Here is a 21,762-nt window from a genome sequence, read left to right on the forward strand (position 1 = left end):
AAACATAAAAAGGAACCACATGGTTCCACCCAGGGCTGGGAAAAGGGGTGGGCAGGAGGGGGCACTGTGGTATCATGTTAGGTGTAAGGGTGCCGTGAGGAGATGGGGGGGGGGAGGGGATTTGTGTTGAAAGGGGAAATTTGGAGGGCAGCAGGGGGTAAGAAATTTCTAGAAAGAAAAATGGGGGGGGGGGGGTGCTAGGAGTTGTGATTTTAACTGGATTTGTGTTGGGAGGGGGGATGGGGGAAGAAGATTTGTGCTAGAAAGGGGGATTTTTTTTTCTTTTATGGGTGCGGGGCATTTGTGCTGGGGGGGAATTGGGGGATGGGGGCAAATATTTGTTCTTGGAGGAGGGATTTGAGCAGGGGGAGGATTTGTACTGGGAGGAGGGGAAATCCTGAAGATTAGTGTTTTTGTTTTTTTCTTTGGGGGGGGGGGGGAGTTTGCTGACGCATAATGCTCATACATCTGAGGGGGGGGGGGCCCCCTCATAATGGCCATGGCAGGGTCTTAAGTGGACTGACCCTTTAAATGAATCTTTTTGTATGGAGTGGAAGAAATGGCTTGTTGTAAAATAATCCCGACCAATTAGTTCAGTAATGTAAATATGTATTTAAATGTAATATAAGATGTGGCACTAAATACCCCAATGATTCACCAATAAAGTATTTCAAAACAAAAATATTTAGCAAAAAATACAAAAATAATCTAAAGTTAAGTGATGAATATATATAGTATATAACATGTTTTTGTTCTAGATGAATGAATATATATTGTTAAATCCACTGAGCAAATTCAATTAAAATTCAATTAAATAATGAAAATGAATAATATAATTAATAGCATAAAATATCCAAAAAACGTTGCTATAAATATGTCAAAGCTTTTCAAAAAATAAATTAAACTCTAAATGAATAAAATCTTCAATGAACATGCTAAATATATTAAAAATAATAACAAAGTAATATATTAACCCCTTCATTTTTTTATTTTTTTATTTTATATATATATCCTTGCTTTGTTGATATTCCCCTCCCCTCTTCTCCCAATTTCCTTTTTTTTTTGTTTGTTCTGTGTTTGTATGTTTGTACTGTAGTTGTAACTATTTCTTTTGTTTATATGTTTAATAATAAAAGAAAAATGTATTTGTAACCCCTTCATGCCTAAACCTTTTTCTGACATTTGTTGCTTACAAGTTAAAATCAGTATTTTTTTTCTAATAAATTATTTAGAAACCCCAAACATTATATAAACTTTTTTTTTTAGCAGAGACCTTAGAGAATAAAATGGCGATTGTTACATATTTTATGTCACACTGTATTTGTGCAGCGGTCTTTCAAATGCTATTTTTTTTTTTTTTAAAGAAAGCTGCGCAAATACAGTGTAAAAAAAAATTGGGCTAACTTTGCTGTTTTTTTTTTCCTTTTTTCACGAATTAAAAAAAAAAACAAAAAAAAAAAACAGTAAAATTTAGCCCAATTTTTTTATATACTGTGAAAGATGATGTTATGCTGAGTAAACAGATACCTAACATGTCATGCTTGAAAAATTGCACACACTCGTGAAATGGCGACAAACTACCGTACTTTAAAAATCTCCATGGCCGATGCTTTAAAAAAATTTAATGGTTACCAGTTTAAAATTACAGAGGAGGTCTTGTGCAAGAATCATTGCTCTTGCTCTAATGATCGTGGTAATACCTCACATGTGTGGTCCAAACACCATTTACATATGTGGGCACGATTTACCTTCACGAGCATGGAGGGATGGGGCGCTTTAAAATGTTCTTTTTTTTTTCTTAATTATTATTATTTTTTTTATATTTACACTGTTCCTTTAAAAAAAAAAAAAAAAAATTTTGAACACTTTTATTGCTATCACAAGGAATGTAAACATCCCCTGTGACAGTATAGGCAGTGACAGTTTTTTTTTTTTTTTTTTCAAGGAACAGTGTTAAAAATAAAAAATGAAATAAAATAAATAAATAAAATAAATTAAAAAAAAAAAATTAAAAATCAGATCACTTTTAGGAATGTAAACAAACATCCCTTGTGACAGTAATAGGCATTGACAGGTATACACTTGATAGAGGGAGGCGGGGTCTAAAAGACACCAATGCGCTCCTTTGCACTTAAAAGCATTGAAAACGCCAAGTTTTGAATACTGTATTTTTTTTTTAATCTGGCGCCTTTAAAGCTCCAGTACCTGAAAGTGATGTAATGACGTCGCTTCCGGGTTTTTACATCGGAGACCCGATCAGAGCCAAATCCAGCTTTGTTCGGGTCTTCGGCCAGCTGGGGGACGTGCCGGCTGGTCGCTCGGGTCTCCCGGTGAGACGGAAGACCTGGGTGAGCTGCAAAAGCCGGCGGGAGAGCAGGGGGGGAGCGTAAACTTTTTAAAAGTATTTATTAAAAATAGCAGAAACTCACATTAAAAACACACTCATCGGCAAGTGTAACAGGACATCGGAACTCTCCAAGGCAAAGGCACTACTATTCAGAGCTTCTGGACTCGGCTGTGACTGGAAGTGACATCACTTGCCTCCTACCGACGCGTTGCGTCACAAAATACATGACTTTCTCAAGGGTTGGGTTTATGGACCTTTTCTTCTTTATAATGCATTGCGGTCATGTTACCATAATGTCTCCCTGTTCATCCGTGAAAGTCGGCCGGTGGGCGTGTCTTTGCCCCTGTAGCCTGCTTGTTCTTCATAATAAAGCATAAGACCTCCAGAGCAGCCTTTCTCATCCTTTCCAACACAGGGAACACTTGAAATAGCTTTCTGGTCTTAGGAAACCCTGCTAAAAATGACTATATCTATAACTTATGATACATTAGTGTGACGGTCAGTGGGAAGAATGCTCCTTACATTGGTGGTCAGTGGGAAGAATGCTCCTTACATTGGTGGTCAGTAGGAAGAATTCTCCTTACATTGGTGGTCAGTGGGAAGAATGCTCCTTACATTGGTGGTCAGTGGGAAGAATGTTCCTTACATTGGTGGTCAGTGGGAAGAATGCCCCCTTCATTAGTGGTCAGTGGGAAGAATGCTCCTTACATTGGTGGTCAGTAGGAAGAATGTCCCTTACATTGGTGTTTAGTGGGAAGAATGTTCCTTACATTGGAGGTCAGTGGGAAGAATGCCCCTTACATTGGTGGTCAGTGGGAGGAATGCTCCTTACATTGGTGATCAGTGGGAAGAATACTCCTTTTTTTTTTGACAGGTACCTTTTGTGGAGGGATCTGGGGGGTCTAAAAGACCCCAAACCCCTCCTCTGCACTTAAAAGCATTAAGCTTGTTTGGCTGTTTTGAATGCTGTCATTTTTTTTTTTTAATTTGGCGCTGAGTACCCGGAAGTGATGTCACTCGTGACATCACTTCCGGGTTTTTGCATGGAGACCTGATCAGAGCCGAATGCGGCTTTGGTCGGGTCTTAGGCGGCCATGCAGGATGGTTGCCCGGGTCTCCCAGTGGGGTGGGAGACCCAGACGAGGCGCGGAAGGCAGCAGGAGGGGGTGAGGGGGGGGGAGACATCCCCTCCCGCTCCTTGTAATTACAGCTGAGCGGCTTCTCAGCCGCATCGGTTGTCATTACAAGACAGGCGACCGTCGGCTATGGACGCCGGTACCGGGGTGAGGCCTCTAGCTGCAGACATCACTCCGGTACAGCACTTTCTGAAATATCGGCAATATCGGTCACCTCCGGGGACGATTCCGATATATCGAGGAAAGTGCAGATCGGCCCTCGATATATTCGCTTTGCTGATAATCGGTCAATCCCTAATTGGAACCCCTGTCAGTTTTTATTGCTGTCTGTTCCTCCATTAGGGAGATTCACCCTCTCCATAGGCGTGCGCAGGGGGTGTGCCAGGTGTGCCTGGGCACACCCTAATCACTTCTGTGTGACAAAGATTCCTCCTGCTGTCTGAGCCCATGTCATTTACCAGCAGCTTCCTTTTCTGAATGAGCACAGTAAGCGATTGGTACAGATAACTCACTTTGTTCATTCATAACTGAAGCCTAGTAAACTGTGTTTACTAGGCTTCAGTTTCTGAATAAACAGGAAGCCACTCCGTACATAGCATTTCCCATTCATTCATTGAGCTTTGAGGTGCACACCCTAATGCAATAGTCTGCGCACACCAATGACCCTGTCTATGGGGTTCATTTACTAAAGGCAAATAGACTGTGCACTTTGGGGGCCACATAAATAGATACAATGCATATTCACACAAGTAGTCACCTTTGTAGAAAGGAGCCGGGTTAAGTAGATTTCTGGTAGAACCTTCTTGCGATGACTCTGCCGGTGGGACTTTTTGTGTTCTAGTATGTCATCTGTGGGGAGAACCTGAGAAGGGCGACATAATGGAATGGTCAGCGAGAGAATCAAGAGGACAAACATGATGTAGGACAATCTATGAATGTAGATATTCCCTATCTGTACAATAATACAAATTATTAAACAGAAGTAGGAGGACGTTTCCAATGCATTTCTATCCAAAACAGAACCCTTCAAATACAATCTATTTATTAAACATTGCTAAATGTGAAAAAGTAACTATTAAGTCCAAATTAACTTTCAGTTTAATTCAACAAAATACATTCCAGGTGCAACAAAAAATCCTACAGACGTTTTCTACAGAAAGCAGCCACAGCCAAGGTAGAAAAGCCTGTCTCCTGCCAGCATGCTGTAGAGAAGGACCCTTGCTCTCTGTGTGGAAGCAGTCTGACGCCCCCTGTTGACTCAGAACTAGAGCTCTCCAATCAGCAGGGAGTAAGAGCTTTGCTAACTGTAGGGTTTGACAGCGAGCACAAAAATCCTGTTTTCTTTCCTGTCCATTGAGGGACACAGGAAGCCATTAAATGCGGGGACATCCGATTCTCCTGTAGGTGGCAATGAGTACAAAGATCCTATTTCCAGTAAAAGTTGACATTTATTTACTACCCATGTCCCTCAATGGACCCCAAGAACCGAATCTTCCAATCAGTACAAAAATAGATTTTCCTTTCTCGTTCATTGACTGACATAGGAGGCCATCAGCTCTTGGTAGTCCAATCCTCCTGTAGGTGGCAGTATAACCCAACAGTTTATTACTACCTGTGTCCCTCAATAAACTCCAAGAAACTGATTGGACAGCGAGTACAAAAATTAAGTTTTATTTTCGGTCCATTGGGGGGATACATTGTGGGGACATCCAACCCTCCTGTAGGTGGCAATGAGTATAAAAAAATCTTATTTCCAATCCTTCCGTAGGTGGCAGTATAACCTGACAGGTAATTACTACCCATTTCCCCCAATATACCCCAAGAAAAGGATCTTAAAATGAGTGCAAAAAAAGTTTTCTTTCTCGTCCACTGACTGACACAGGAAGCCATTAGCTGTTAAGGTGTCCAATCCTCCTGTAGGTGGCAGTATAACCCAACAGTTTATTACTACCTGTGTCCCTCAATAGACTCCAAGAAACTGATAGGACAGCGAGTATAAAAATCCTATTTTCTTTTCAGCCCATTGAGGGACACAGGAAGAATTAACTGTGGGGACATCCAACCCTCCTGTAGGTGGCAATGAGTACAAAAATCCTATTTCCGATCCTTCCGTAGGTGTCAGTATACCTTGACAGGTAATTACTACCCGTTTTCCTCATCATACCCCAAGAAAAGGATCTTACAATGAGTGCAAAAACAGAGTTTTCTTTCTCGTCCACTGACACACAGAGGAAGCCATTAGTTGTTAAGATGTCCAATTTACCTGTAGGTGGGAGTATAACCCAACAGTTTATTACTACCTGTGTCCCTTAATAGACTCCAAGAAACTGATAGGACAGCGAGTACAAAAATCCTATTTTCTTTTCTGCCAATTGAGGGACAGGAAGAATTAACTGTGGGGACATCCAACCCTTCTGTAGGAGGCAAGGAGTACAAAAATCCTATTTTCAATCCTTTCATTGGTGTCAGTATAACCTGACAGATAATTACTGCTCATTTCCCTCAATAGACCTCAGGAAAAGGATCTTACAATGAGTGCAAAAAATAATATTTTCTTTCTCGTCCACTGACTGACGCAGGAAGCCATTAGCTGTTGGGATGTCCAATCCTCCTGTAGGTGGCAGTATAACCCAACAGTTTATTACTAGCTGTGTCCCTCAATAGACTCCAAGAAACTGATAGGACAGCGAGTACAATAAATCTTCTTCTTCTCTATTGAGGGACACAGGAAGAATTAACTGTTGGGACATCAGATTCTCCTGTAGGTGGCAATGAGTACAAAAATCCTATTTCCAGTAGTAAAAGTTGACATTTATTTACTACCCATGTCCCTCAGTGGACCCCAAGAACAGGATCTTCCAATGAGTACAAAAATAGTAGTTTCTTTCTCGTTCATTGACTGACACAGGAAGCTATTAGCTTTAAGACGTCCAATCCACCTGTAGATGGCAGTATAACCCAACAGTTTATTACTACCTCTGTCCCTCAATAGACTCCAAGAAACTGATTGGACAGCGAGTACAAAAATCCTATTTTATTTTCTGCCCATTGAGGGACACAGGAAGAATTAACTGTGGGGACATCCAACCCTCCTGTAGGTGGCAATTAGTACAAAATGCCTATTTCCAATCCTCCTGTAGGTGGCAGTATAACCTGACAAGTAATTACTACCCATTTCCTTCAATATACCCCAAGAAAAGGATCCTAAAATGAGTGCAAAAATAGAGTTTTATTTCTAGTCCTTTAACTGACACAGGAAGCCATTAGCTGTTAAGACATCCAATCCACCTGTAGGTGGCAGTATAACCCAACAGTTCATTACTACCTGTGTCCCTCAATAGACTCCAAGAAACTTATTGGATAGCGAGTACAAAAATGCTATTTCCAATCCTCCTGTAGGTGGCAGTATAACCTGACAGGTAATTACTACTCATTTCCCTCAATATACCTCAGGAAAAGGATCTTACAATGAGTGCAAAAAATAATATTTTCTTTGTCGTCCACTGACTGACACAGGAAGCCATTAGCTTTTTACGATATCCTGTAGGTGGCAGTATAACCCAACAGTTTATTACTACCTGTGTCCCTCAATAGATTTCAAGAAACTGATAGGACAGCGAGTACAATAAACCTTATTTTCTTCTTCTCTATTGAGGGACACAGGAAGAATTAACTGTGGGGACATCCAACCCTCCTGTAGGTGGCAAGGAGTACAAAAATCCTATTTTCAATCCTTCCATTGGTGTCAGTATAACCTGACAGGTAATTACTGCTCATTTCCCTCAATAGACCTCAGGAAAAGGATCTTACAATGAGTGCAAAAAATAATATTTTCTTTCTCGTCCACTGACTGACACAGGAAGCCATTAGCTGTTGGGATGTCCAATCCTCCTAAAGGTGGCAGTATAACCCAACAGTTTATTACCAGCGGTGTCCCTCAATAGACTCCAAGAAACCGATTGGACAGCGAGTACAAAAATACTTTTTTCTTTTCCGCCCATTGAGGGACACAAGAAGAATTAACTGTGGGGACATCCAACCCTCCTGTAGGTGGCAATGAGTACAAAATGCCTATTTCAAATCCTCCTGTAGGTGGCAGTATAACCTAAGAGGTAATTACTACTCATTTCCCTCAATATACCTCAGGAAAAGGATCTTACAATGAGTGCAAAAAATAATATTTTCTTTGTCGTCCACTGACTGACACAGGAAGCCATTAGCTTTTTAAGACGTCCAATCCACCTGTAGGTGACAGTATAACCCAACAGTTTCATCACTATCTGTGTCCGTCAATAGATTTCAAGAAACTGATTGGACAGTGAGTACAAAAATCCTCTTTTCTTTTCTGTCCATTGAGGGACACAGGAAGGATTAACTGTGGGGACATCCAACCCTCCTGTAGGTGGCAGTATAACCCAAAAGTTTCATTACTACCTGTGTCCCTCAATAGGCTCCAAGAAACTGATTGGACAGCGAGTACAAAAATCCTATTTTCTTTTCCGCCCATTGAGGAACACAGGATGAATTAACTGTGGGGACATCCAACCCTCCTGTAGGTGGCAATGAGTACAAAATGCTTATTTCCAATCCACCTGTAGGTGGCAGTATAAACTGACAGATAATTACTAACCATTTTCCTCAATAGACCTCAGGAAAAGGATCTTACAATGAGTGCAAAAAATAATATTTTCTTTCTCTTCCACTGACTGACACAGGAAGCCATTACCTGTTAAGGCATCCAATCCTCCTGTAGGTGGCTGTATAACCGAACAGTTTATTACTACCTGTGTCCCTCAATAGACTCCAAGAAACTGATTGGACAGCAAGTACAATAAATCCTATTTTCTTTTCCATCCATCGAGGGACACAGGAAGGATTAACTGTGGGGACATCCAATCCTCCTGTAGGTGGCTGTATAACCGAACAGTTTATTACTACCTGTGTCCCTCAATTGACTCCAAGAAACTGATTGGACAGCCAGTACAAAAATCCTATTTTCTTCTCCGTCCATTGAGGGACACAGGAAGAATTAACTGTGGGGACATCCAACCCTCCTGTAGGTGGCAATGAGTACAAAATGCCTATTTCCAACCCTCCTGTAGGTGGCAATGAGTACAAAATGCCTATTTCCAATCCTCCTGTAGGTGGCAGTATAACATGACAGGTAATTACCAAATTCCTTCAATATACCCTAAGAAAAGGATCCTAAAATGAGTGCAAAAATAGAGTTTTCTTTCTTGTCCACTGACTGACACAGGAGGCCATTAGCTTTTTAAGATGTCCAATCCACCTGTAGGTGGCAGTATAACCCAACAGTTTATTACTGCCTGTGTCCTTCAGTGGACTCCAAGAAAAAGATTTGAGTGAGTAGAAAAAAAATCTTATTTTCTTGTATCTTGAGGGAACAGGAAAACCACTGACTGTTGGGACAATAAATCATCCTGTAGGTGGCAGTATAACCTAACATTTAATTACTACCTGTGTCCCTCTATGGACTCCAAGAAAATGATTTTAAAGGGAGTACAACATCCTATTTTGTTGTAAAGAATGCTTAGAATGAAATGAACCCCAGTTGCCTTTATAGTGTACGGAAGGGCCCGAGGTGAGGAAAGATGGCATCATTCAGTAAACCCCGACTCTAGTCTACTAAAATCACCTGCAGGCAGGATGGCCCCCCATGGAGACCATATGAAGGGGGATGGGCTCACACGCACCATGCGTGTTACTTCCATGTTTTTGTTAATATCTGGAAATAAGAACCGTCTGTGTGACCGCAAACTAATTTTACAGCAGAGAGAGATAGAACTGGGGGGGTTACAATAACCTGGCATTCCTCGAATGACCCCAAATTCCTGTCTGGCAGTGTTATCACAGGCACATGGCGGCCTGATTCCAATTACACAGACTTCTGTAATATCTGTAAGATTATCTCATAACCCTCCCGTCTCCATCAGTTTATTTCTAAAAATACACTTTTTTTTTTTTTTTTTAATTTTGTCCTATGGGTTTCTTACCCCCCCCCCCCCCTCCCCTCCTCCATCCCCTCCAAGACTGTGAAAGACGACCTTGGAACAATTCGGGAAGAGTGAAGTGCTGAAAAAAGCTGAGTGAAAACAGCTCAAACTTTATCAAAGTGATGAGAGTTCTCAGCAAGTTGACGGCGCACTTATAATTTTTTTTTCTTTGGGGAAGATCGAATTTAAACATCAATCACACCCATGTGGCAGGGAGCTGTCGTTTGTTTAATTTGCATGTCAGGCAAGATTCGAGGTCATTTTGTAATGTATGTCTCTATGAAAGTGTGTAATCTGTTGTTCAAATTTAAGATTTAATAAATAGATTTAAAAAAAATATATATTTAATTTAAATTGTATTAAATATAAAACATTATTTAATTTTAATAAATATTAAAAATAAATAATTTAAATAGCTAATATTCTAAATCACAATTTTTAAGGTCTTTTTTAACAATTATATAGGGTGGAATGGGGGGGGGGGGGATAACTACGGTTTCTAACCTGATATACACCCCTTTAAACCTAATCACCAACACAGGGGAAATTAAAAAATATATATTTTTTGTGTGGATTGGGGTGAAGGTTTTAAAATGAGTTGGTATATAAATACATTTTTTATTTTGTTATTTAATTTTTTTTTTTTTTTTTGTGTGTATAATTCACATTTTTTTTTTTTTATATAGGGTGGAATGGGGCAGATAACTATGTTTTCCAACCTGCTATACACCCCTTAATTTTTTTTAATTAGTTGGTGTTGTAATTAGTTGGTATATACATATATATATATATATATATATATATATATATATATATATATATATATATATATATATATATATATATATATATATTATACCCTGAAATAAAACGATTTCAATGTATAATCCGCCAAATTTCTTTAAGGTTTCTTCTATTCACATTTCACACTATCATTTTTTTTTTTGGGGGGGGAGGGAGGTAGGGGGAGGAAGGAAGGGACGGAAAAAGAGAAGGAAAATGAAAAGAAAAATAGTTGAAGGGTAACGTGTTCATGCTGGTGACACCAACATTTAGTGTATAATTCACATTTTGAAAGGGTTTTTTTATTTTTACATTACATAGGGTGGAACGGGGCGGATAACTATGTTTTCTAACCTGATATACACCCCTTAATTTTTTTTTTTTCCAAAATATCTTTATTAAAATTTTTTATCATTAACACAGGAAAATTATTTGTTGTAATTAGTTGGTGTATATATATATATATATATATATATATATATATATACACACCCTTAAAAACTATTTTAGTATATAATTCACCAATTTTTTTAAGGTTTCTATTCACACTATAAAATTATTATTTTTTTTTTTGGGGGGGGGGGGTAGGGGAGGAAGGAAGGGAGGGAAAATTAAAAGAAAAATAGTTGAAGGGTAACACTCATGCTGGTGACACCAAAATGTCATGGTTTTGCGTAAATTTATGTTATTGTTTTGTAATGTCACATTTTAATTTGTTATGTATGAAAAAGAAATTGAATCAAAACATTACAAAAATAAATAAATACATGAATACCTAATAAAGTAAATATATATATATATATATATATATATATAAAAAAAAAAAAAAAAAAAAATAATAACACAATTACCACTCTTCAGGTCCCATACCTGTACACTGTAAGGTTTATGTTTTAACTACGGGCCTGTTTTTTTTTTGGGTGATAACAATTGTCATCACTTAGGATGACAAAGTAATTAATATACTGCTTATTTTGGACAAACTAGGCTTTTTTTTTGGCAATACTGTTTTGCAAAAAATTGTTTATTTTTTTTATGTAATCTTTAGACCAACATATGTAATATATTATACAAATATGTTTTTTTTTTTACTAGTACTTTTCCTGTAAATAAAAACTATACATTTTATTCAATTATGTTCTTGTTTTTCTTTTTGAGATTTGTGCAATTTCTTTCTATTCTAAAAATGACAAACAAAATGAATAAAAATGGAAATATATTGATGGTAATATAAACAGAAAGAAAAAAAAATAGCTAAGGGGGGGGGGGGAGGGGGTGAAGGACTAATGGCTGATAACAGTTAATAAACTGTTAATCATGTTGCACACCACGTTATTAAGATCCTCATTCACTAATGAGCTGGGGATCTGCTGAATGATGCTATAATGAGCTGGGGATCTGCTGAGTGTGGTTACTACTGAGCTTGGGATCTGCTGAATGAGGATAATAAGGAGCTAGGGATCTGCTGAGTGGGGGTACTACTGAGCTGGGGATCTGCTAAATGAGGATACTGATGAGCTGGGGATCTGCTGAGTAGGAGCACTACTGAGCTGGGGATCTGCTGCATGAGGATACTAATGAGCTGGGGATCTGCTGAATGAGGATATCATGAGCTGGGGATCTGCTGAATGAGGATATCATGAGCTGGGGATCTGCTGAGTGGGGGTACTATGGAGCTAGGGATCTGCTGAATGAGGATACGAATGAGCTGGGGATCTGCTGAATGAAAATACTAATGAGCTGGGGATCTGCTGAATGAAAATACTAATCAGTTGGGGATCTGCTCAATGAGGATACTAATGAGCTGGGGATCTGCTGAGTGGGGGTACTACTGAGCAGGGGATCTGCTTAACAAGTGTACTAATGAGCCGGGGATCTGCTGAATGAGAATATACTGAGCTGGGGATCTGCTGAATGAGGACACCAATGAGCAGGGGATCTGCTGAATGAGGATATCATGAGCTGGGGATCTGCTGAGTGGGGGGTACTACTGAGCTGGGGATCTGCTGAATGAGGATACTAATGAGCTGGGGATCTGCTGAGTGGGGGTACTACTGAGCAGAGGAATCTGCTGAACTAGTGTACTAATGAGTTGGGGACCTGCTGAATGAGGACATAATGAGCTGGGGCTCTGCTGAATGAGGATACTAATGAGCTGGGGATCTGCTTAATGAGGATACTAATGAGCTGCAGATCTGCTGAGTCAGGGTACTACTGAACTGGGGATCTGCTAAATGAGGATATTAATGAGCTGGGGATCTACTGAATGAGGATACAAATGAGCTGGGGATCTGCTGAGGGTGGGTACTACTGAGCTGAGGATCTGCTGAGGGTGGGTACTACTGAGCTGGGGATCTGCTGACGGTGGGTACTACTAAGCAGGGGATCTGCTGAATGAGGATACTAATGAGCTGGGGGTCTACTGAGTGGGTGGGGGGGGGGGTGGGTACTACTGAGCATCGGATCTGCTGAGTGGGGGTACTACTGAGCTGGCGAACTGCTGAATGAGGATACTAATGAGCTGGGGGTCTACTGAGTGGGGGTACTACTGAGCAGGGGATCTGCTGAATGAGGATACTAATGAGCTGGGGATCTTCTGAATGAGAATATAATGAGCTGGGGATCTGCTGAGTGGGAGTACTACTGAGCTGGGGATCTGCTGAATGAGGGTACTAATAAGCTAGGGATCTGCTGAGTGGGGGTACTACTGAGCAGGGGATCTCCTGAACGAGGGTACTAATGAGCTGGGGTTCTACTTGGCCCCTTTAAAGCAAATAGAAAATCAACACACACAGGGCATTTGCCAAGCTTCATTAAAGCTTCACCGAAGCACCAATAACACATATTGTCTGTTGAAGCAGTAGGAGCTTTTATGTGTGCTAAAGTCGAAGCAAGTGTAAATGAGCCTCTAGATGGCGCTAACCTGCTATGGACAAAACATCCAAAAAAACATATACAGCACATTATCACCTAGGGGAGATGTTTTTAAAATATTTTCGTTAAAACATTTTCTGCTCAGAATCTTCCCAAAAGAAACAATATTATACATAACTTACTAGATGGAAGTACTTGTCAGTGTCCAGGTCTTTCACTGAAACAAAAAAAAAAAGACAAAACAGTCTTTAAGATACAAAATAAATAAATAAATAAAACAAAACAAGAAGAAAGTCTGTTCAGGAAATCTTCATTTTCCATCATTCACTGCAGCCAGATTCAGCAGGTTTTTCACAAGGCTCCTGGACAGACATAACGCTGTACTGCATCGCCCCCCGCTGGAGAATACAGTAAGCAGTGCACAGGCCCGCAGTCAAGGCCAATCAGATCAATTTCATGACGGATTCAGCATGCTGCAGAGGAGGACCCTTGCTCTCTATGTGGTAGCAGTGGTCCCTCTGCAGAGGTGCAGTCAGGGCCGCTGATAAGGCAGTACAGTCAGCACTCCTGTACAGGGCCCCATCAGTTCAAAAGGGGGGCCCAGACACCTGCTTAGCAGGAGGTCCGGCTGTACTGTCCAATCCTCTTCTGCCTCCCCCTGCAGCACTGCCAGCTTCTCCTCTTCTTTCCCTCTCCGGCTGCACTGCAGGGGGATTGGTTCTAGCACATGCACCCCTTCCATCTGCTGTCTGCGCCCCCCCCCCCATGTGCCCCCCCCCCCAGCGCTGACGGATTCCCTCCTCTCCTCTCCCACTGGTAGCTACTGCAGGCACTAAGGGGGATTGGTTTTAGCACAAGCAACCCTTCCATCTGCTGTCTGCACCCCCCCTGATGTGCCCCCCCCCCAGCGTCGACGGATTCCCTCCTCTCCCACTGGCAGCTACTGCGGGCACTCAGGAGGATTGGTTCTAGAACATGCACCCCTTCCATCTGCTGTCTGGCCCCCCCCCCCCCATGTTCCCCATTCCCCGCCCCAGCGCTGATGGATTCCCTCCTCTCCTCTCCCACTGGCCGCTACTGCAGGTACTAAGGGGGATTGGTTCTAGCACATGTGCCCCTTCCATCTGCTGTCTGCGCCCCCCCATGTGCCCCCCCCCCAGTGCTGCTGGATTCCCTCCTTTCCTCTCCTCTCCCGCCGGCAGCTACTGCGGGCACTCAGGGGGATTGGTTCTGGCACATGCGCCCCTTCCATCTGCTGTCTGCGCCCCCCGATGTGCCCCTCTCCCCCGCAGCTCTGCCGGATTCCCTCCTCTCCTCTCCCCCCAGCAGCTACTGCGGGCACTCAGGGGGATTGGTTCTGGCACATGCGCCCCTTCCATCTGTTGTCTGGGCCCTGGGCCCCCCCCCCTCGATGTGCCCCCCCCCTCGATGTGCCCCCCCCGATGTGCCCCCCCCCATAGCGCTGACGGATTCCCTCCTCTCCTCTCCCACTGGCAGCTACTGCGGGCACTCAGGGGGATTGGTTCTAGTACATGCGCCCTTCCATCTGCTGTCTGCGCCCCCTGATGTGCCCCTTTCCCCCCAGCGCCTCCGGCTTCCCTCCTCTCCTCTCCTGCCGGCAGCTACTGCGGGCACTCAGGGGGATGTTTTAAGATGGAGAGCGGGGGAAGGGGCTGGTAAATACGTGATTTACTGGCCCCTTCCTCTCCTGAATGAACACAGTAATCGATCAGTACCAATTGCTCCTGTGCCCATTCATCTCTGAAGCATAGTAAACTGTGCTTACTATGCTTTCGTTTGTGAAAGATCAGGAAGCCTTGGAGCGCTTCCTATCCTTTCATCTGTGCAGCTGAGACTACAGAGAAAATGACTGATAAATCTCCTCAGTCACTTTCAGACAGGGGGAGGGGGCCCTGTCAGGTAGGCTGTATGAGGCCCCGTGATTCTTAACAGCAGCCCTGGGTGCAGCACATCCCCTGCTGAGTCAGACCTATAACTCTGCAGTCAACAATTTTCATGCCCACTGTGGTCAGGAAATGTCTAGCTTTGACTCAGCAGGAGGGGGGGGGGGGGGTCTGAGCTCTGCGGAGAGACCGCTGCTTCCACACTGAGAACAAGGGCCCATGCTGGCAGGGGACAGGCTTTTCTACTCAAGCTTTATTTATACGGTGATGTAAATCTCTGCTCACCTCGCCCCAGCGTGTTATCTCTCTGATCCTTCAGGCTCATGGCCAACGAAGATCCATCACAGACCTGTTAGACAGGAAAATAATGTCAGACCGGCATACGCTGCATACACTGTGGGGTCATCTTCTACGGTTCATAAATTCCAAGTGACCAGCGAATGCAATCAATGAGCTACAAATATTATTCAGCAATCACTGCAACTGTGCCAATGTAGAAAAGTTCACTCAGTTATCTGTCTAATCCACTGCAAGCAGAATCCAGACAACACCCCACATGGTCACTGGGAGGGTACTTCCCAAAGACTGCGCTGGTAAGTTCCTCCCCCCTCATGTATCACCAATCACCTTCACACTACCACAGCCCAATCTGATTGGTCACTGTGAGAAATGTCTTCTGGTGGCCATACATGCTTCCATAAATGAATGATTTATTTTCCAATCGATCTCTCCCGATAGAAATAATCGATCTTTAGTTGTGAAGCCATTTTTTCCTATCATGGTGTAAAACTACTGTACTGTCGCAGTACAGATCTGTCTATGGAACGGCCAGTACAAATCCGTCTATGGAACGGCCAGTACACATCCGTCTATGGAACGGCCAGTACACATCCGTCTATGGAACGACCAGTACACATCCGTCTATGGAACGACCAGTACACATCCGTCTATGGAACGGCCAGTACACATCCGTCTATGGAACCGCCAGTACACATCCGTCTATGGAACGGTCAGTACACATCCGTCTATGGAACGTCCACTACACATCCGTCTATGGAACAGCCAGTACACATCGGTCTATGGAACAGCCAGTACACATCCGTCTATGGAACGGCCAGCACACATCCGTCTATGGAACGGCCAGTACACATCCGTCTATGGAACGACCAGTACACATCCGTCTATGGAACGACCAGCACACATCCGTTTATGGAACAGCCAGTACACATCGGTCTATGGAACGACCAGCACACATCCGTCTATGGAACGGTCAGTACACATCCGTCTATGGAACAGCCAGTACACATCGGTCTATGGAACAGCCAGTACACATCCGTCTATGGAACGACCAGCACACATCCGTCTATGGAACGGTCAGTACACATCCGTCTATGGAACGGCCACTACACATCCGTCTATGGAACGACCAGCACACATCCGTCTATGGAACGGTCAGTACACATCCGTCTATGGAACAGCCAGTACACATCGGTCTATGGAACGGCCAGTACACATCCGTCTATGGAACGGCCAGTACACATCCGTCTATGGAACGGCCAGTACACATCCGTCTATGGAACGGTCAGTACACATCCGTCTATGGAACGGCCACTACACATCCGTCTATGGAACGACCAGCACACATCCGTCTATGGAACGGTCAGTACACATCCGTCTATGGAACGGCCACTACACATCCGTCTATGGAACGACCAGCACACATCCGTCTATGGAACGGTCAGTACACATCCGTCTATGGAACGGCCACTACACATCCGTCTATGGAACGACCAGCACACATCCGTCTATGGAACGGTCAGTACACATCCGTCTATGGAACAGCCAGTACACATCGGTCTATGGAACAGCCAGTACACATCCGTCTATGGAACGGCCAGTACACATCCGTCTATGGAACGGCCAGTACACATCCGTCTATGGAACGACCAGCACACATCCGTCTATGGAACGGTCAGTACACATCTGTCTATGGAACGGCCACTACACATCCGTCTATGGAACGGCTAGTACACATCCGTCTATGGAACGACCAGCACACATCCGTCTGTGGAACGGCCACTACACATCCGCCTATGGAATGGTCAGCACACATCCGCCTATGGAACGGCCAGTACACATCCGTCTATGGAACGGTCAGTACACATCCGCCTATGGAACGGCCAGTACACATCCGTCTATGGAACGGCCAGTACACATCCGTCTATGGAACGGCCAGTACACATCCGTCTATGGAACGATCAGTACACATCTGTCTATGGAATGGCCAGTACACATCCGTCTATGGAACGGCCAGTACACATCCGTCTATGGAACGGTCAGTACACATCCGTCTATGGAACGGCCAGTACACATCCGTCTATGGAACGGCCAGTACACATCCGTCTATGGAACGGCCAGTACACATCCGTCTATGGAACGGCCAGTACACATCCGTCTATGGAATGGCCAGTACACATCCGTCTATGGAACGGCCAGTACACATCCGTCTATGGAATGGCCAGCACACATCTGTCTATGGAAGCTCTGATGAGCTCACATGTTTCCTGCGTCTGTCTTCAAGTTCTCATAGAATAATAAAACTTTGAACACACAGAAACCTCCGGATGTCAGTTATTAATATACATTTTTTTCATTATAGATTTCTATAAATATTATACACAAGAATACATGAACAACATGTGCCGCCATTGTGGCTTTAGCTGGCGGCAAATAAATATAAATTAAAAAAAAACATTTTGCGCTATACCAATTTTAACCTTTTCCCACCCGCCCAGATGTTCCCTTTATAATTTATTAAACTGTTTGTAAACCTCAGACAAGAAATATGAATGAAGCAAATCCCTCTACAGCAGGGGTCTTCCAACGATGGCCCTCCAGTTGTTCAGGAACTACAAATCCCATCATGCCTAGTCATGTCTGTGAATGTCAGAGTTTTACAATGCCTCATGGCATGTGTAGTTCCGCAACAGCTGGAGGGCCGTAGTTTGAAGATCCCTGTATAGTGTATGCTCGCCCCCCAGCACCACACGCGCGACTGACGTACCCCTACGTCGGTTCATGCAGGAGAGGCTGCATGCCGCAGTAAATGTGCGGCGGGTAATCTTAATGTGGTTAATCAAGCCCTGATGAAGTAGGATTGTTTGACCCCGAAATACATCGGAAACATCGTATCTTCTTGTTGCCTCAATTTTTTGGACAATGGATGTTTAAAGATTCATAAGGTTCAAAAGCCATCCCAACCAAATGCTACCAGTTTTACGGACAAAGGAGTACAATGCTTTTTATACATTTAGCTGGCAGCAGCCTACCGACCGAGTCCAAGTCACTTTAATGGTTCCCCTACAATATCCAACCCGTTTCAGGAGCCAAACCACTCCCCTTCTTCAGGGCTTAAAGTGATTGTAAAGCCTCATTTTTTTTTCTTATGAAATTATAAACACGTTATACTTCCCTCCTCTGTGCAGTTGGTTTTGCACAGAGCAGCCTGGATCCTCCCCTTCTCAGGTCCCTGGCTGGAGCTCCTGGCCCTTCCCTCCTGTTCAGTGCCCCCAGAGCAAGCAGCTTGCTATGGGGGCACCCAAGTGGAGTCACAGCTCCCTGTAACCATTTAGACACAGAGCTGTCTTTCGGCTCCACCCCCTCTTTCTGCTGATTGGCTAACTGAGTTTGATTGACAGCAGTGGGAGCCAATGGCGCTGCTGCTGTGTATCAGCCAATCAGGAGAGAGAGTACCAGGCGGCTACAGGCACTCGTGAACATTGCTGGATAGAGAGGGGGCTCAGGTAAGTATTTATCCTAATGTATAGAATGCACCTTCTGCCTCTACAACTCCTTTAATGTCTCACCAGAACTTTAAATGGATGTAAGTGCAAATTTTACTATAATGATCTGCATAGCCTGAACACAAATAGATCTTAGGGGTCAGTTGCAAGCTAGCATTGGTATTAATATCATTACCAGCATTTCCGGTACCTTATAATGTGACAGCGTGTTCAGCTTCTTCCTCCCATCCTCCATGAGTGATGTATCATCCAGATCTCGTAGGATGAAGCGTTGGGAAAGGGAGGCGAACCATTCTGCGGAGGAAGAAAATGGAAACATAAACACCCCAAACAAGAACCCGCTCATTGCTGGTCAATCTCAGTGCCCGCCTTCTGCACCTGCAAGGATTTGAATTTAAAGCGGAGTTCCAGCCTTTTCACTCACCTGTCCAACGGTCCAGCGATGCGGCTGCCCGAAGCCTCGATCCTCTTCCCTCTGGTCTCGGCGGCGCCAGCATCACTGCTGTGGGCACCCGGCTGTGACAGTTTGCGGCTTCACAGCCGGGTACCCACTGCGCATGCGCGAGTCGCGCTGCACGTCTTGATTGGCCGGCAATCTTCTGGGACCTCTGGCATGTCCCAGAAGACTGCAGGGAGGGAGGGGGAGAGGAGAACTTCCGTTCAGGGCGCTGCGGCGCTCCGAGCGGAAGTGGGAGCTGGTACCTGTCAAAACTAGGTACCCGCTCCCCCCCCAAAAAAAATGTGGCATGTCAGGGGGTTAGAATACCTAAAGCGGAAGTTCCACTTTTGGGTGGAACTCCGCTTTAAGCTGCAGCGTGAAATGTTTCAGGATGGAGAACGAGGGAAGGGGCTGGTCTATGTTATTTTCTGGCCACTTCCTTTTCTTACAGTCTTACAGTCTCATCGGCTAACAGACCTATTTCAGCAGATCATCCCCCGTATTTGTTTTATATTTGGTTTACCTTTCCTTGTCCTAATCCTGGCTAATGCGAGCACACATCCGCCTCTACAGGGGTAGGTATAACTTCCTATATGTATGTACTATTATATGCTACCAGTATGTATATGCTTCTCCGTTCCCCACATTGGCCCCTGTATGTTCCCGGGTTCCTTTGGGTTGTCGCATCCAGAGCCACCAGTTAGTTTTTGGGTCCCTTCGGTGAGGAACATCATTCACCCTCCCTTTACTTTTTGTCATCTCACTATATCTTGTTTTGTTCTGACTAAGGGTTTATATTCATTATCACTGTCTTTATGGCTTTTAAGCTTACTCTACATACTCTATGTTTTGTATGAAATGTATTTTAACTGTTACTAAATTTATTTAAAAGACTGAGAACTGTGGTATTTTCATATATGATTTGTTACTAATAATGATTCGTTTTGCCACACAGAATCTATGTACCAGTAGCTCCGGAAGAAGCTCGAATTTTTGAGCGAAACATGTAGGGCACCTGGCTACATGAATTTCTTTCCATGTGTATAGCTTCATTGAATACGGTAGAGGACGCTCTGCGTTATCCCTGACATTGCCTTTGGGCCAGCTAGGATGTAACGAATAGCACCCTCGTCCATTACTACCTCTATATGATACAACTATTGTAAATCATTTTGTATGCCCATGTCTATTGGCTAGCTGTATTTTGTTGTGTTGTTTTTTGATTTTTCTATGTATTTTGCTCAATTATCCCCCTGTGTTAGGGGGCTCCTTTCCCTGTTTTTATGTCAATAATAAACAAGTTTTTTACTCTAATCTCATTGTGCCTTTAAAGTCCATCCGCATTTTTTCTTCATCTTTGATAATCACTCGGACGTGGCACACTGTCCTATTATGTTGTTGCGCCCCTATTTTTGCTGCTGTGGTGGTAGCGTACTAATTTTGTATAACCACTTCCTTTTCTGAATGAACACAGTGAGAGATCAGTATCTCTCATTCACTGTGTCCATTCATAACCAAAGCATAGTAAGCTGTGTTTACTGGGGAATCTCTTTCCTCACTCCCTTTTTCTGTTTAGACCCCTGATATTTCACCCCCCCCCCCCCCAACTACTAAAAAAAATTGTAAAAAAAAAATAAAAAATATTGCAAAAAAAAAAAACTAAAAAATTATAGAACTGTAAAATATAAAAAAAAATAACATAATAAAAATAAAAATCGAATGACACCGTCCACTGCCCTACTGACACCGTCCACTGTCCTACTGACACCGTCCACTGCTCTACTGACACCGTCCACTGTCCTACTGACACCGTCCACTGTCCTACTGACACCTTCCACTGCTCTACTGACACCGTCCACTGTCCTACTGACACCGTCCAATGTCCTACTGACACCGTCCACTGTCCTACTGACACCGTCCACTGCCCTACTGACACCGTCCACTGCCCTACTGACACCATCCACTGCTCTACTGACACCATCCACTGCCCTACTGACACCATCCACTGCTCTACTGACACCATCCACTGTCCTACTGACACCGTCCACTGCCCTACTGACACCATCCACTGCTCTACTGACACCATCCACTGCCCTACTGACACCGTCCACTGCTCTACTGACACCATCCACTGTCCTACTGACACCATCCACTGCCCTACTGACACCATCCACTGCTCTACTGACACCGTCCACTGTTCTACTGACACCGTCCACTGTTCTACTGACACTGTCCACTGTTCTACTGACACCTTCCACTGTTCTACTGACACCATCCACTGCCCTACTGACACCATCCACTGCTCTACTGACACCATCCACTGTTCTACTGACACCATCCACTGCTCTACTGACACCATCCACTGTTCTACTGACACCATCCACTGCCCTACTGACACCATCCACTGCCCTACTGACACCATCCACTGCTCTACTGACACCGTCCACTGTTCTACTGACACC

At 43.7% G+C, this 21,762-nt stretch overlaps 1 protein-coding gene across 1 annotated transcript in view; it reads right to left on the minus strand.

Annotated features, from left to right (window-relative positions):
- Window positions 1-21,762, minus strand: part of PLXND1 (plexin D1) — a 240,597-nt gene that overhangs the window by 10,239 nt on the left and 208,596 nt on the right. Inside the window, exons 28-31 of the mRNA XM_082265543.1 lie at window positions 19,052-19,155; window positions 15,344-15,407; window positions 13,337-13,371; window positions 4,241-4,345 (exon numbers count right to left, since the gene is read on the minus strand). Coding sequence (XP_082121669.1) covers window positions 4,241-4,345; window positions 13,337-13,371; window positions 15,344-15,407; window positions 19,052-19,155 — 308 coding nt within the window. The remainder of the gene's footprint in view (window positions 1-4,240; window positions 4,346-13,336; window positions 13,372-15,343; window positions 15,408-19,051; window positions 19,156-21,762) is intronic.

The sequence above is a fragment of the Pelophylax lessonae genome, assembly GCF_965119305.1.
Source record: "Pelophylax lessonae genome assembly, chromosome: 8".
Classification (NCBI taxonomy): Eukaryota; Metazoa; Chordata; class Amphibia; order Anura; family Ranidae; genus Pelophylax; species Pelophylax lessonae.